At 37.9% G+C, this 16,628-nt stretch overlaps 1 protein-coding gene across 1 annotated transcript in view; it reads right to left on the bottom strand.

Moving 5' to 3' along the window:
• Positions 1-16,628, bottom strand: part of SPOCK3 (SPARC (osteonectin), cwcv and kazal like domains proteoglycan 3) — a 272,759-nt gene that overhangs the window by 78,815 nt on the left and 177,316 nt on the right. Inside the window, exon 5 of the mRNA XM_063458196.1 lies at positions 10,866-10,992. Within this exon, the coding sequence (XP_063314266.1) occupies positions 10,866-10,992 (127 nt within the window). The remainder of the gene's footprint in view (positions 1-10,865; positions 10,993-16,628) is intronic.

Raw genomic sequence — 16,628 nt, 5'->3', positions numbered from 1 at the left:
GCAGCATGCGACATTGTTTTGTAACCTTTTTTTTTTGTTCTGTATTAAAAATATTAATTCCGGCATTCTATGGTGCACACATTATATGTTTAACTTTTTTTATTAACAATTAAAAGATGCTTAATACCAATTTTAGCTAGCATTGCTTTATATCATATATATTCTAAGTGTTTAGAAATGATACAAGTAAATATGGTGAAACTAATATTACCTTACTGACAATTATGGTTTTTAATAATGCATACATTTGATAATAAAACAGTAACAATACAGTTGGATGTAAAGACTGTCGAATGTATGGGACTATGAAAAAAAATAAAACGGTCTTATGAAAGGGGCACTGTTAGAATACGTTTTATCATGCATACACACTGAACAGATTATACATATGTTGCATTGTATAATGTATGTTATAAAAACAAGGTAAAATTCAATGTCATTTTTCTTGCCATTCTATTGACAAGATGCCATCGTACATATAAACGTATACATTTATTTTTAATCACATTCCAATCACTCTGGGTGCAATGATTGTTGAACGCTTGAATTATTTAGCTAACTGTTTTGGTTCCTAAGGCTAAGTAAATTAATACTTTACTATTTAAAGTAAATAATTCAAGTCATAATTGCATATCTATAGCACAGCTACTATCACGTAGTTAACACTCCTTACAATTCATCATTTTTTTTCTCTCCAAATTTTGACTCTTTTAAGATAATTTTACAGTTTGACTACTTACATTATGGGTTCCTTGACCACTCTTGGCACCATAACCACTGCAGTGATTTTAGTACTTGGAGTGTTCCTTTGGGAAATGAAGTTCACAAACATTTGCAGTGTCATACTATGCCATTGCTTGAATATACTACTCTGAAAAACTCAGCAGATATTCTTTTTTCAACTAAATTGCAGTTTAACATATTTCACATAGCAAAAACACATACTAAACATTGGTAACTCTTAATAAAAAGGGATATTAAACTGAGGATTTTCATATAATCATCTAAAAATTATATAAAGCACACTAGTCACTAGATTAGGAATGCTTAATTATTTCCCCTGGCTTTGCTTTTATAGATCACAAATAGTGATGTCCCGAACGGTTCACTGGCGAATAGTTCCTGGCGAACATCGCATGTTCGTGTTCGCCACGGACAGCGAACATATGCGATGTTTGGTCTGCCCCTATTCGTCATCATTGTGTAAACTTTGACCCTGTACCTCACAGTCAGCAGACACATTCCAGCCAATCAGCAGCAGACCCTCCCTCCCAGACCCTCCCAACTCCTAGACAGCATACAAATTAGATTAATTCTGAAGCTGCATTCTTTTTTGTTTATTATACATTATCCTCAATAGCCAATAACCTGTGTTTATTATACATTATCCCCCATAGCCAGTAACCTGTGTTTATTATACATTATCCCCCCATAGCCAGTAACCTGTGTTTATTATACATTATCCCCCCCATAGCCAGTAACCTGGGTTTATTATACATTATCCCCATAGCCAGTAACCTGTGTTTATTATACATTATCCTCCCCATAGCCAGTAACCTGTGTTTATTATACATTATCCTCCCATAGCCAGTAACCTGTGTTTATTATACATTATCCTCCCATAGCCAGTAACCTGTGTTTATTATACATTATCCTCCCATAGCCAGTAACCTGTGTTTATTATACATTATCCTCCCATAGCCAGTAACCTGTGCTTATTGTATATTATCTCCCCCATAGCCAGTAACCTGTGTTATTATACATTATCCCCCAACAACCAGTAACCTGTGTTTATTATACATTATCCCCCCACAACCAGTAACCTGTGTTTATTATACATTATCCTCCCCATAGCCAATAACCTGTGTTTATTATACATTATCCCCCCATAGCCAGTAACCTGTGCTTATTATACATTATCTCCCCCTTAGCCAGTAACCTATGTTTATTATACATTATCCCCCACAACCAGTAACCTGTGTTTATTATAAATTATCCCCCCACAACCAGTAACCTGTGTTTATTATACATTATCCTCCCCATAGCCAGTAACCTGTGTTTATTATACATTATCCCCCATAGCCAGTAACCTGTGTTTATTATACATTATCCCCCCTTAGCCAGTAACCTGTGTTTATTATACATTATCCCCCACAACCAGTAACCTGTGTTTATTATACATTATCCCCCACAACCAGTAACCTGTGTTTATTATACATTACCCCCACAACCAGTAACCTGTGTTTATTATACATTATCCCCCACAACCAGTAACCTGTGTTTATTATACATTATCCCCATAGCCAATAATGCATACATAACCTGTGTTTATTATACATTATCCTCCCCATAGCCAGTAACCTGTGTTTATTATACATTATCCTCCCATAGCCAGTAACCTGTGCTTATTATACATTATCCTCCCATAGCCAGTAACCTGTGTTTATTATACATTTTCCCTCCCATAGCCAGTAACTTGTGTATTATACATTATACCCCCATAGCCAGTAACCGGTGTTTATTATACATTATCCTCCCATAGCCAGTAACCTGTGTTTATTATACATTATCCCCCCATAGCCAGTAACCTGTGTTTATTATACATTATCCCCCCATAGCCAGTAACCTGTGTTTATTATACATTATCCCTCCCATAGCCAGTAACCTGTGTTTATTATACATTATCCCCCCATGGCCATTAACCTGTGTTTATTATACATTATCCCCCATAGTAATTTATTGTTGGACCTAGGCAGCATGATGTCTTAGGTCGGCCCAGAGAGTGAGTGAGTGAATAATATAATATATATGTTCAGAAACATATTAGTAATATATGTAAATCGGGTCCATGCAAAGAGGGTGAATAGGTATTAAAGAAAAACACACTTATTGCATCAAATTTACAAAGCCAAACTTTTAAACGCTTTTAAAAGCTTTCCTCATTTCTTTCTCGGGATGAGGAATATATCGGTTGTAGACTGAGGATTTCCATCTGCCCAATCTTTTAATAATATGAACTGGAGTGTCAGTGTTGAAGGAGACCGAAGCTGCCCCTATTCTAAATGAAAGACCTGAGACATGGATACAACCCAATCTTAGGAGTAGTGTTCTGATGTAGAAGATGAATTTAGCCGTAGTCAGAGATATTCAGTGAGAGTAGTGGTGAAATGTGTGTGGCATGACTAAGTGTGGGTAAGTAAGAGTCAAGTATTTTAACTGGGCACTAGTTCTAGGTGGGATAAAGTGGTATAGCGGATGGATGAGTAGTTTGGTTCGTTTTAGAGGTTTGTAGAGAAAGTATATAGTGATCATGATTTTTAGCGATATCCAATATTTTTAAGGTGGTCCCAGTGCCACCACTCATATCTGGTGTCACAATAGCTTGCATTTAAAAAAAAAAACTTTTTTGACTGTAATATAATAGCAGATAGTTTCCTTCACACGTGTGCGTTTCAGGGCCTGCCAGGGCACAGTGTCACACCAGTGCAACTCATATCTGGTGTAACAGTAGTGTACATTTAAAAAAAAAAAAAATACAGGGGGTTTGTTGTCACCTTTCGGGGACCCTTGGTGTTGTATGTGACTGGGTGGAGGAAGAGACCTTCAATGACATCAGTGAGGACAAGGAACGGGACATGGCTAGCTTGGTATCCAACCTTGTGCAAATGGGGAGTTTGCGGTTGTGCAAATGGACTGTTTGCGGTTGTTTGCGGTGCGTTAAACGGGGAGTTTGGTCTGTCACTGTGAAGCGAGCATAACCCTTACACTACCTGATCGATACAACATCATACCTGATGTTTTAAAGCACGTTATTCCAAAAAAATTAGGAATGTTAGGTGATTTATGCCCTTTATGGATTAAAACCAGACTCTGCATCAACTATGCCATTTTCCATGGGAGTTTTGCCATGGGTCCCACTCCGGCATGCCACAGTCCAGGTGTTAGTCCCCTTGAAACAACTTTTCCATCACTATTGTGGCCAGAAAGAGTCCCTGTGGGTTTTAAAATTCGCCTGCCTATTGAAGTCTATGGCGGTTCGCCGGGTTCGCCTGTTCGCGAACATTTGCGGAAGTTCGTGTTCGCTGTTCGCAAACGGAAAATGTTATGTTCGCGACATCCCTAATCACAAAATGTACAAAGTATTTTAGTTTTTTCAATGAACACTCTAAACACAATATGCATTTCACCTTGATAAAATGTTTTTTTTAATGTGACGAGTGTGTTCTCTTTTTGCGTTTCCTAAAAAGTGCTTATAGTAATAGAACTTTATAAATGAAGCTTGTTACAACTTCACAGTTGTCAATTAGACAGCTAGATGAGCTTCTTCCTGGAAGTTTAGTTTTGTGGAGTTGTGTGGAGATAAACTCATGATGTAGGTGTCATGCTCACTCACACACCTGTGTTCCTGCCTCCAATCTCCACTCCAGCGGTTCCAATGCCAGCCGCTGTAGCTCCACAATCTTTTATGATGCAGCACATGCACGGCAACATCATAACGACGCGTGCATGCCGACGTCATTATGTCGATTACATCACAGCCTGCCAAAACGTCCGGATTCAAACATGTTGGGGGTGTGGCTTCCAATTTAAAGAGCGAACCTATAAAAGGTTGGTTCACACATAGGACTTTGCCTTGTTGTGGTTATTTTGTTGGTTCCCAATAGTGCTTTATATCTGGTTGTTCTATTTAGTAATTTTGACTTTGGCTATACTGACTATTCTCCATTCTCCTATATTGACTCAGCTTAACTATCCTAATATCTTGTTTCCTGACTCTGCTTGTATTGTGATTTCTGTCTAATGTAGAGTCTGGCCATTCTAAGGCACCTTGTGCAAAAGGTTTGGCTCCTTCATCATGAATCGTTTTGTTGATAAAAAAAGTTGCTTTGTCTGAAACAAAACCATTTTGCTCATTGTTAAATTAATTAATTTGGAATATAAATATACATTCTGGCCTCAAATCAAGAAGCAAATGAAAAAGGCACATACACTTTCAAAGAATCGAGGGGTTTTGTTTCAGGTAAATTGATTTGTTAACCAATGACTCATTTAGTTTTTGGTCAACGCACATTTTTGCACCTGCTGAGCAAAGACTTTACCTGCTGTGCAAAAAAAGTTCTCAGTGAACTGTAATACAACTCATTGGGGAGTCTATGACTGGACAGAGAATGTCTGTGCTGGGGATGAACAGGAGGGCTTGCAGCAGCTGCAGATACTAGATCTGCAGCTAATGCATTTCACGAGTTTATATGCCCCAGAAGAAAACTTGTATAACAAATTACATGCATATTTTCTATTAGGTATATCTATTAAATTGTTGTTCATAAATGGTGTGTTCCTTTAAAGGGACACTATAGTCATCACAACCAATGCAGCTCAATGTTGTGGTTCTTGTGTCTATAGCCTGTCCCGGCAGGCTTTTCAATGTAAATGCTGCTTTTTCAGAGAAAAGGCAGTGTTTACATTGGTGCATAGTAACACCTCTAGTGGCAGTCACCCAGATGGCCACTAGAGGTGCCTCTGAATCTAGTTCTGTGCAGTGAGGAGGTAGATTCAGGCAGAGCCTGCTATGGCAAGACCCGCACTGTTCAGGAGAAAGGGTGAGTAAAAACCCATTTTCGAAGTGATGCAAGGTGGTCCAGGGGATTAATATAATTAGTATAGTTTAACATTATAGCGTCAGAAAATGTTCCTTTAATATACAATGGTACACTTCTATAGTTAGGATTATAAAAATATAGAGGATTTCGTTATCAGGGTTATTCATGAAAGTGAGAATTCAAAATGAGTTCAAAGTCAATTTTTCATTTTAAGCATGGTAGCCAAACTAGACCATAGCTAAATTAGAGAATGTTTCCAGTTTAGCTTTATTGGCCTTACATATTCAATTTAAATTTACTTTAAATTCTGACATTGGTGAATCACCCTGTCAGTTATTTTACGAAATTGTCCTTGATTCATGACTATTGTGTGAAAGGTATTCATAAATGAACCTAACAAAGATCAAGTAACTACATTAGTAACTACAGGTAGTTTTGTTCCTTCAATGCCATTTTGCTTCTTCACTTTACAGACTGTACTTTAAAACAGTCAACATATGATAGCCTCTAGCAAATACAGAGAAATGTTACTGAAGATATTCGTCTTTACTATGTAAGCTTCTTAATGTAACAGGGTAGGCACTTGTGATTCTCAAGATTTTATTTTCCATTGCCAACATCTTCTATTGTTTGTCAGAATGCTTTCATATAAGGTTTTTGGTTTATAGATCATATACAAGGAAATGTCCTTAAAACCAGAGTGGAATGTTTTTGTATTTTTCCACATGACCAAAGTACGAACTGTGATTATTATTATGCTTATATCACAATTATATTTCACTGTACTTTATAATGTGTCACTGTCATCTTAAAAACAGTTTTCTTCTCAATTGATCTATTCAGAGTCCTTTTTCTCCCTGAATGTAAAAATGGATTGCATTTCTAAGCTGTTTCAAAAAGAAATAAGGGGTTCAAATCTTTCTTTGGAACATTTGAGTGGTAGTTGCTTACAGCTGCAGTAAAACATAGAAACATAGAATGTGCTGACAGATAAGAACTATTCGGCCCTTCCAGTCTTCCCAATTTTTTTAGCTACTTTTATTAGTCCCTGTCCTTATCTTATATCTAAGATGGCCTAATGACTATCCCATGCATGGTTCTAGTGTGTCGCCTTACTGTGTCGCCTCTACCACGTCTACTGGAAGGCTATTTCATGCGTCCACTACCCTCTCAGTAAAGTAATACTTCCTGATATTATTTTTAAACCTTAATCCCTCTAATTTTGTGGTAGTTTTTCTTCTTTTAAATATAGTCTCCTCCTTTACTGCGTTGATTCCCTTTATATATTTAAATGTTTCTATCATATCCCACCTGTTTTGTCATTTCTCCAAGCTATAAATGATAGAAACACTGCACTTTAATGTGAAAACTCAAAACGACAACAACGACAACAACAGATAGAACTGAAAGGTAGAAGTGGTGGGTCACATGTTAGATAAACTGTATATAAAAGTTCATAAGTATGTATGTTATAGATGAAATATATATATATATATATATATATATATATATATATATATATATATTTCTGTAACAATTTGGATTAGGGCTGATCAGAGATACAGGTGAGAGAAATACACAATAAGCATGCTAAATATCTGCATAGTGCAGTTCTATTACTAATTTTCTAGTACACAGCCATAAAAAGATACACTGTGTCCCAACATCCAGCTAAATAGTTCTCGCAGTATATTCGTTTTTTGGTGAAAAAGTATTGAGAAACAGAATTACTACTTCATACATATATTCTGAGTAGCTTGTTAAATGTTGAAACATTAATTATAAAAACATATTTCAAATTCAGCACTACTATATTTTGATCATATGAATCAAAGTTCTAGCCCGCATAATATTTCAAAATACTTGCAAACAATTTATTTGTAGGTTTCTATCACAATGTAGCAGAAATACAGGTGGATCATGTGGAACGTGTACATAGGAGCTTGCATATTTAGTGCACATTTAGTGTATCTAATATGTGATCCAACTTCCTCCTTCAAAATTAAAATCACTTGTACTTCTTAGTTTTATGTGTTGAATTACACGTTGTTGTAGTTTTGTGTTTTCACAATGGGGATCTGGTTTCAGCAATCTTCTTAGAAATTAGAATTATTTGTCTGGAGCCTTCACACTCCAAGCTTTTAATTATTATTCATTTTTATTTCAAGGACCAATTTGTTAATAAAGTACTAAGTTTAATTCCACCTTTCAATTTTAGACCCTGACTCTATACTTAGAAGTGTTGTATCATATTTCTTTTTGGAAATGTAAACTATTGCCTTTGATGGTATTTACAGTGAATGGTTTTGAACAAATTTTAGATTTATTGCATACATCCACTTACGTACTCACTTGCTGTTTTACCATTACTCTATATGACACCATTCAGTTTCTATTTATCGTTCCTTCATTTATAATTTGTCTGGCATCAACGTCTGACCTGTGATGCAATGTTAATATTCATTTTTCAATTGTTAGTATGCAATTAAACTAAATGGATTTTCAGTGATTGGTTAGGCATTTTTAAAAAAAAACATTTGCGAGGGTATTTATATAATGCAACCATCTTCTTTTGTTAAAGGGACACTATAGTCACCCAGACCACTTCAGATAAATTAAGTGGTCTGGGTGCCAGGTCCCTCTAGGGTTAACCCTGCCTGCTGTAAACATAGCAGTTTCAGAGAGTTTACATTTGGGGTTAAGCCAGCCTCTAGTGGCTGTCTTCCAGACAGCCACTAGAGGTGCATCTGCAACGCTGGAGACATATTATGCCTCCATCACGCAGAGTGTCCATAGTGGACACTTTGAATGCGCGCGCGGCACTGCCACGCATGAGCATTCCGCTTCGCTGACGTCAGCGGGGAAGGAGAGATAAGGGAGCCCGGCGGTGGAATAAGGTGAGTAACTGAAGGGGTTTTAACCATTTGTTTTCCTGACACTATAGTGATCCTTTAAATATATGATTGCAGTCACCAACAGCCAAACTGCTATCAATCTTTATTTTATTACGAGCCTCTTCTGTTCTGTTTGTATATCCCTTGTTTTTGTCATACAGCCAAAGAATTGCACCTATAAAGGTATGTTCCAATATGTGTAATGTAAAGTCATTTATGTGATAGAATTAAAGTTTCACATTATTATGGATTTCCACATGCAGTGTCAATGAATGTATCTTGCACAATACGCCTATTTGGGCTGTGTAACAACTGAAGAAAAATGTTTTGCACATTCACACATAAACCACAGTGTTTCTTAACATTTTTTAATTAACAGTCAAAACATGTTATCAAAGCAGCAACAGTACCACTCACTTGCAGTGGAGAAGAGAGAATATCATGGCATATCATTTGTTAACACTCATTAAGTTAGTTTCAAATGAAAACCAGTACATATTGAACGTGCATTTCCTGTCCATTTCTTCACCTTCCTACAATAGCCAAGCAATGTCATTCACTAAAGTGTGAACTGTCAAACATTTAAAGTGAATTACGAATTTATTTCAAATATTAAATTGGGGCCTCAGTTGTGTTTTAATTTCAACAATTTTGACATAAATCATAAAAATTGTCCATCTGATGGCAGCTCTGCTTATTACAATGGTGTTGCCCTAACCAAATACAATCGAAAGTACATTGAGATTCTAATTGATTTTCAAGAATGCACTTCCATATAAATGTATTACTTAATACAGGGTTAGTTGTTTATTGATTTGTCTTTGAATAAACCTTCTGCACTGAGGTTTTAATGGTTAATATGAAAGGTGTATGATGACTTTCATATCAACTTATTATGATTTTTATTTCTACCATTGAATTCTGATTCTAAGTGACTATAGTATCTTATTATAATGAGTTGCACAGACTGTCTATATTCACACTATATTCAGTTCAACAACAATGCATCCACTATTTTACCAATGCTTAATGTCAGCTTTTCACTTTATCCAGTATTATTTTTTAATTTTAAAGCACCCACATATCACACACCAATGGAGAGTGGGTAAACAATAATTCCTGCTATTTGTGACAAAACATGTTAAGCAAACGAAAACAAGAGATGACACAAATCCTGCTAAAACTAGATTTCAATTGAATGTTATTTCAGCTACAAATAGCTTATGATTTTTTTTTATTGATTCCTAATTCTTATCATATGAGGATATAACTGCAGTACTCTTGTATAATCTTACCACCTGTGGAGACAGGGACAGACTACTGATGTCTCTTAGAATATCTAAAATAAAATGTGTCTTGCTGTGACTCATTGTAAATCCTGTCCTTGCTTGGGTGTTAGATTGAATATTTTTGTACCTTAAAGCTCATTTTCCTCTTTTACTAGGGATGACTTAATAGAATGGGAAGTAATGCAACCAGCCTGAACATTTTGCTTTGGTTTCCATGGTAATTGTTTTTAGAATTTTGCCTAATAATTGCTTATCATGTACGTAACCTCTATAGTGCATTACAGTCAGACACAAAGTCTTACTAATATGTGTGGGGACTTTAAAAGATTGCAATGCAGCTGTTCCATACCCAGCTGACTCTGTGGCATCCCATAACTGGCATGCTTAGAATTATGTAATGTCAGTTAAATAATTTGTCCACAGAGCACTATGTTGTTTTTAATTAAGATAACTTCAGTTAAGTATATTTTATACTGTATGTTGAACCCTTCATACTATGAACTCTATATTCACACAATTTATTGTTAGCAGTTTTACTTCAAAGCATTATAAAAATAATTCATTACAAATTAAAAAATACAATGAAGTATAAAAGGTGTTCGCATGTGTAAATACTCAAGATTTTCATGCAAAGACCTCTGCTCAGAATTTCTGCCCAGACCAATAAGTATCCATGATCCATCAGCTAATCATAACCAATGTAGAATTTTTCAAGAGACAGCTAAGAATTTTTTTTTCTGATATGGTTTATCATTTGGCAGCAGTTCTAATCATCAGAAAACATTAATGAAACTTTTTTTTTTTTTTTAATCTAAAGGCAACTGCAGCTTCTATCACTTACTCCATTCATGATTGAAGCTATAAATATGACATTAGCACCCATTTCCTTCATTTGTGTCTGTCCTTAGTGGTGGGAAATGAGAACGCCATTCAACTTAGAAATATAGTAAGGTAACATAATTCCTGACTGTTGCCCAAGCACGCAAAATACAATAACTAATAATGTGCATTCAGCTATACATTCTAATGGGGTTACAATTTAGCAGGTCTATTGACATATACAACCAAACTGGGATTCTTACCTGTGAAGAATATGAATGACCATCAGATCCGCACACTGGATTTGTATATATGACTGGACATTGCTTGCAACTAGATGAATCAGGAGCATTTTTCCAATATTTATGGCTTAGTCCTGCTTCCTTTATTCTGTAATGATAAAGAAATAATGCAGAATTTATTAAGAAAAATTAAGAAGAAATATTTAATTTATTCTAATTTAGTGTCAATTAATTTTACTGCAGCAGGTGAACAATGCATAGTTATGAGTCTGACTTGTACAATTCAATCATTAAAGGACCACTCTAGTGCCAGGAAAACATCTTCGTTTTCCTGGCACTAGAGTGCCCTGAGAGTGCCCCCACCCTCAGGGTCCCCCTCCCGCCCGGATCTGGAAAGGGAAAAAGGGGTAAAACTTACCTTTTTCCAGCGCTGGGCAGGGAGATCTCTGCCTCCGATCCTCCTCCGTTCCGCCCCGTCGGCAGAATGCGCACGCGCGGCAAGAGCTGCACGCGCATTCAGCCGGTCGCATAGGAAAGCATTTACAATGCTTTCCTATGGACGCTTGCGTGCTCTCATGATTTTCACAGTGAGAAGCGCCTCTAGCGGCTGTCAATGAGACAGCCACTAGAGGATTTGGGGGAAGGCTTAACCCATTAATAAACATAGCAGTTTCTCTGAAACTGCTATGTTTATAAAAAAAAATGGGTTAACCCTAGCTGGACCTGGCACCCAGACCACTTCATTAAGCTGAAGTGGTCTGGGTGCCTAGAGTGGTCCTTTAAGTTAAACTAAATACAACTTCTTTGCAGGAAAATTAAACCATATATAGAAGATAGAGTTCTGGTCTTGTTTACAAGAAAGAAGTTTATGAGTTTATAAAACGTGATTTTTAGATGCACAATGGGAGCATGCAGTTTTGTTATATGGTACACCTATAATGTTTAGGCAATGATTTATGAAATCTCACATGCTTAAGTCTGATTATCATACCTGTTTGCAGTGTATTTATATGTATTCTATAAGCACAAAAGCAACTTTACATTAAAGAGACACTCCACTGCTCAAATTTAAAAAAACAAAAAACAATCACTCTTAAGTAAATATACACTAAAAAAAACATGCATGAAATAAGGATTAATTTGTAATTGGGGGTATATCTCTTAAATCAACTTAACATAGCTGTAGATCTCTTGTCTGAAGCTTGACAAAGACACAGCATGTGTTGAAACGTTGCTGGGTCAGCTTGACAAAGACACTGTAAGTAGTGCAATGTTGCTGGGTCCACTTTATGGTGGAATAAATCTTAATTTGATTAACTTAGTGTTGCGGCTCCATCATTCTTTCTACTTTATGAAGGTTTTTGGGGAGTGGCCTTGGAAGCCTGCACCTGTACCATACAGAAAAAGTGATACATACAAGGATCTCCTTATAGACAGAGAAGCCTTTTCTACATAACCAAAGTACCCTTTCTACTCACAACAATGGGTCTAAGCTGGTACAGCAAATGGCTAGGTGGAAAAGTGCATACAATACAGGAAGAGGGCTGCAGAATTAAAAGAAAAGTGCACTAGGGGATTGTTGCTGTCAGGAGCCCAACACCTCTTCTTGCTCACTGTCTCTCCATGCCCCTTGTTTATGTTTACGTGAATTCTATTCACAATCACTTATACTGTGCTGTGTGTGTTCCAGTTTGCACAAAGGCTCTTATGAGCAGAAACATCATACTTCAGGCCAGAATAATAGCAGATTATAGTGTAAATTAAGAATTTTGCCTCTGGGAGCAAGGGTTAGTAAAGTCTCTAAAACAGAGGTGCCCAAAACGTAGATCCCCAGAAGTTTGAAAACATCTTCCTTTGTCATTCTAAAGACATGCAAAGCATCAAGGGAGTTGTAGTTATATATGGGGATCTGTAGTTAACATCTGGGGACCTAACTTTTGGGCACCCCTGGTCTAAAACATCTAGGATCATACATACTTACTTTATCAAACATGCATACTTTATCAATTTTAAAGATTGGAACCTTAAATATCTACATATAGAATGACCTCTGATCTAGGCTTGAATCTTAGAATTATCTGCTCATTTTGGTTTTGAGGTTGTTGTTAAATTTCCTTGCACGCTTCTTAAGAACATGATCAAATGTGTGTCGCAATCACTGGACAAGTTAAAGTCCAGAGAGCTCATTCTTATAAAGATGTAGGCATGTGCATGGGGAAAATTTTCGGTTAGGTACGGCATTCCGAAATTCGGGATTTTCGCAATTCGGAACTTCGGCAACTTCGGAACTTCGGCACTTCGACACTTCGGAAATTCGGCAACTTCGGCAACTTCGGCAACTTCGGCAACTTCGGCAACTTCGGCAACTTCGGCAACTTCGGCAACTTCGGCAACTTCGGCAACTTCGGCAACTTCGGCAACTTCGGCAACTTCGGCAACTTCGGCAACTTCGGCACTTCGGAATTTCAGAACTTCGGCATTTCAGAATTTCGGGACTTCGGCACCTCGGGACGTCTCTTGCAGCCGCTTGGTAGATAACTCCCTAATTCCCACGGTATTAGGGAGTTATCTACCAAAAGGCTGAAAGACCTAAATTGGTCTTTCAGCCAAATTTACTAATACTAAGTAAAAATTACTTAGTATTAGTACATTTTGCCCCTACTCGCTATACTGCGAGTAGGAGCATGTCTAGTAAACAGTGAGCAGCCTGTTCAATTTTACCACGCTGTGTAAAATTACGCAGAGCACTGTGATTGGATGGATTTCAAGCCATCCAATCACAGTGCTGTGTGTCATTTTACACAGCATGGGAAATTTCAATTTTCCCATGCTGTGTAAAATGACACAGAGCCTGTGATTGGATGGATTTCAAGCCATCCAATCACAGTGCTGTGTGTCATTTTACACAGCGTGGGAAAGTTCAATTTTCCCACGCTGTGTAAAATGACACAGAGCACTGTGATTGGATGGATTTCAAGCCATCCAATCACAGTGCTCTGTATCATATTACACAGAGTGGGAAAGTTCTTTGGTCCCCCCTCATTATTTTTAGGGTGAGGGGGGTAGGTAGGGAGATAATTTATTTTTTTGGGGGGGAGGGGTGACTAGGGTCCCCCCCTTTGTATTTAGGGACCCCACCCACCGCTCAGGAGTGGAGGCCAGGGGGGGGGACAGTAGGTCCCCCCTTATTGTTCATTTTAGGGTCCCCACCCACCGCTCAGGGGTGGAGGCCAGGGGGGGACAGTAGGTCCCCCCTTATTGTTAATTTTAGGGCCCCCACCCACCCACCTGGGGTGGGGGCCGGGGGGGGGAAAGAAAGTAGGTCTCCTCCCCCCACTTCAACCACTATTGTGGCCAGATAGAGTCCCTGTGGGTTTTAAAATTCGCCTGCCTACTGAAGTCTATGGCAGTTCGCCCGGTTCGCGAACATTTGCGAAAGTTCGCGTTTGCATTTCGCAAACCGAAAATGTTATGTTTGCGACATCACTATTCTGTCCCTCTCATGCCTGCTGCCCCAATAATTCTACAGAGGGCTGGATTTTCCATAAGGCTTCAGTGGCCTTATGGAAAATCCGTCCCTCTGTAGAATTATTAAAGCCAAAGTGTTTAGCACTGGTTTTGTAACCATTTTAATCCTCATATGACGGAATATCTGCTTTTCAAAGGGCCTCTTCGAATTGGGCCATAATTCTCAAGGATTTTATGGTAAAAATAAAAGTGAAAAGAGAAGAGGTCCAAAATTATACTTCAAACTAACCCTGTATATCCAATACATTTGCAGAGTTTTGAGTATAGGTACATATATTTAACAGAGACACAAAAAGTATGATTTGTTTAATTTTCTTTTTTTACTTCAAGGACTTAGATAACAATTTCTGTCAAAAGAATGTAAGAATATATAGAATTCACAAGTCTTCTTTAAAGACAACATAACCATTGTAGCAAGTTAAATCAGTTATGCTGCTTAGAATATCTCTTAGAGAACCCTTAGATTACTCCTTTGATCTCAAGTGAAACATATACATATTTTTCTCCTTCCTAAAACCTTCATAAGACCAGTTGATTAATGGAGACCAACAGCATCTGCTATGCTTAATATGATTTATTGAAGACTCCTCATAAAATTAAACTTATTTTAATAAGAGCATCAAACATTATTTTTAAACCAAAGTCTAGCAGCAAAGAAAAGTTACTTTTCAGTGTTCATTACAGTTGTTTAATGGTTTTCTGCTGTCAGATAGCACAGAAAAGGTAACTTAATTAGTACTTAATTATGACTTATCAGAGATTGTTGAAAGGGAAGAATTAGTGAGTACAAGAGCCCAATACGGTGTTGAGATAGAAAGTTTATTTTTAATGAAAACAGACACCAATGTTTTTGTGGTGAGAATATAGATTACGTATTACAAACACTGGCTTATCACTGATAAAATCAATTGTATAGTTTTTCTAAAAGGGACTCTATAGTCATCAAAAGAATGTCAGCTTAACCCCTTATGACCGGAGGGCGTACTATTACGTCCTTTTAAAAGCGGCTCTAAACGCCGCAGGGCGTAATAGTACGCCCTCCGGTTTTTAGTAACTTACCCGGTCGCCGGCGGTCCCACGCCGGCGATCGCGGTTGGGGGGACTCCCAGGGAGCCCCCCCCGCAGCAGTTCTTCCTCCTCCGGTCCCTCCCGGTCATGTGAGAGTGAGGTCCTTGCGAGGACCTCACAATCACATGGCCGGTATAGCTGGCTTCTGTATTGCCAGCAGGGGGACTAACTGTAATGACAGTTGGTCCCCCTGCTGGCTGAAAATAAAATCAAATAAAGTTAAAAGTGTAAAAAAATATATATATACTTAGATCATATATATATTTGTGCTCGGAATTTAAATACGTAATGGATAGTAACTGTGAGCAAAGTTGGTTGTGGTGTGCCGAAACCAACGTACGAGTGGGCCTGTAAATAAAAGAGGGCCCACCAAGGAGAATGTAATTATAACAGGGTGTAGGTGGGTGGGAACAATCAGCTGAAAGGCAGAGGTGAGTAGGGGCTGGGAGTTTAAGTAGGGGACTTACTCCTCCCACAAATTCAGGCCTCCACAAGTTCAGGCCTTTTAACTTGTGCTCGGAATTTAAATACGTAATGGATAGTAACTGTGAGCAAAGTTGGTTGTGGTGTGCCGAAACGAACGTACGAGTGGGCCTGTAAATAAAAGAGGGCAAAAAGATAAATTCGAGAAATACACACTTTATTGCATTTTTTACAAAACCAAGTTGCTGAAAGCTTGGCGAAGCTCTTTCTCCGGCTGTGGAATATATGCAGTATATATGGAGGATTTCCACCGCCCCAGTCTCTTGATGATATGGACCGGTGTGTTAGTGCTAGAGGCTGCTCCTATACGGAAGGAGTGCCTAGAGAATGCAATCGGGTTGTGTCCGAGCTTAGATAACAGAATTCTGATATGAACCATCAATTTTGCTGTGGTTAACGGGTGCCCTTGTAGTGTTAAGAGCGGAGAGTCCAGTAGGTGACCGTGCAGAGTTGACCGTAGGTGGTCTAGTACTTTTACCGGACACCAGGCATTATCAGTAGGGAAGAGAGGAATTATAGTAGGGTGTAGTGACCGGTTGGTTTTAGTTGTAGGGATCGAAAGTTGGTAGTGATCTTAGTGAGGTGTGATATTTTAAGTCTTAGCTTCGTATCTCCTTGATAAATTACGGTGAACTCTCTAGGTCTGAGAAAACCGTAGAAAGCGAGATATAAAGCAGATTTGATCACCGTATTTGTGCCGATGTC

Source organism: Pelobates fuscus, chromosome 6 (assembly GCF_036172605.1).
Source record: "Pelobates fuscus isolate aPelFus1 chromosome 6, aPelFus1.pri, whole genome shotgun sequence".
NCBI lineage: Eukaryota > Metazoa > Chordata > Amphibia > Anura > Pelobatidae > Pelobates > Pelobates fuscus.
This window is presented reverse-complemented; position numbering and strand designations above follow the sequence as displayed.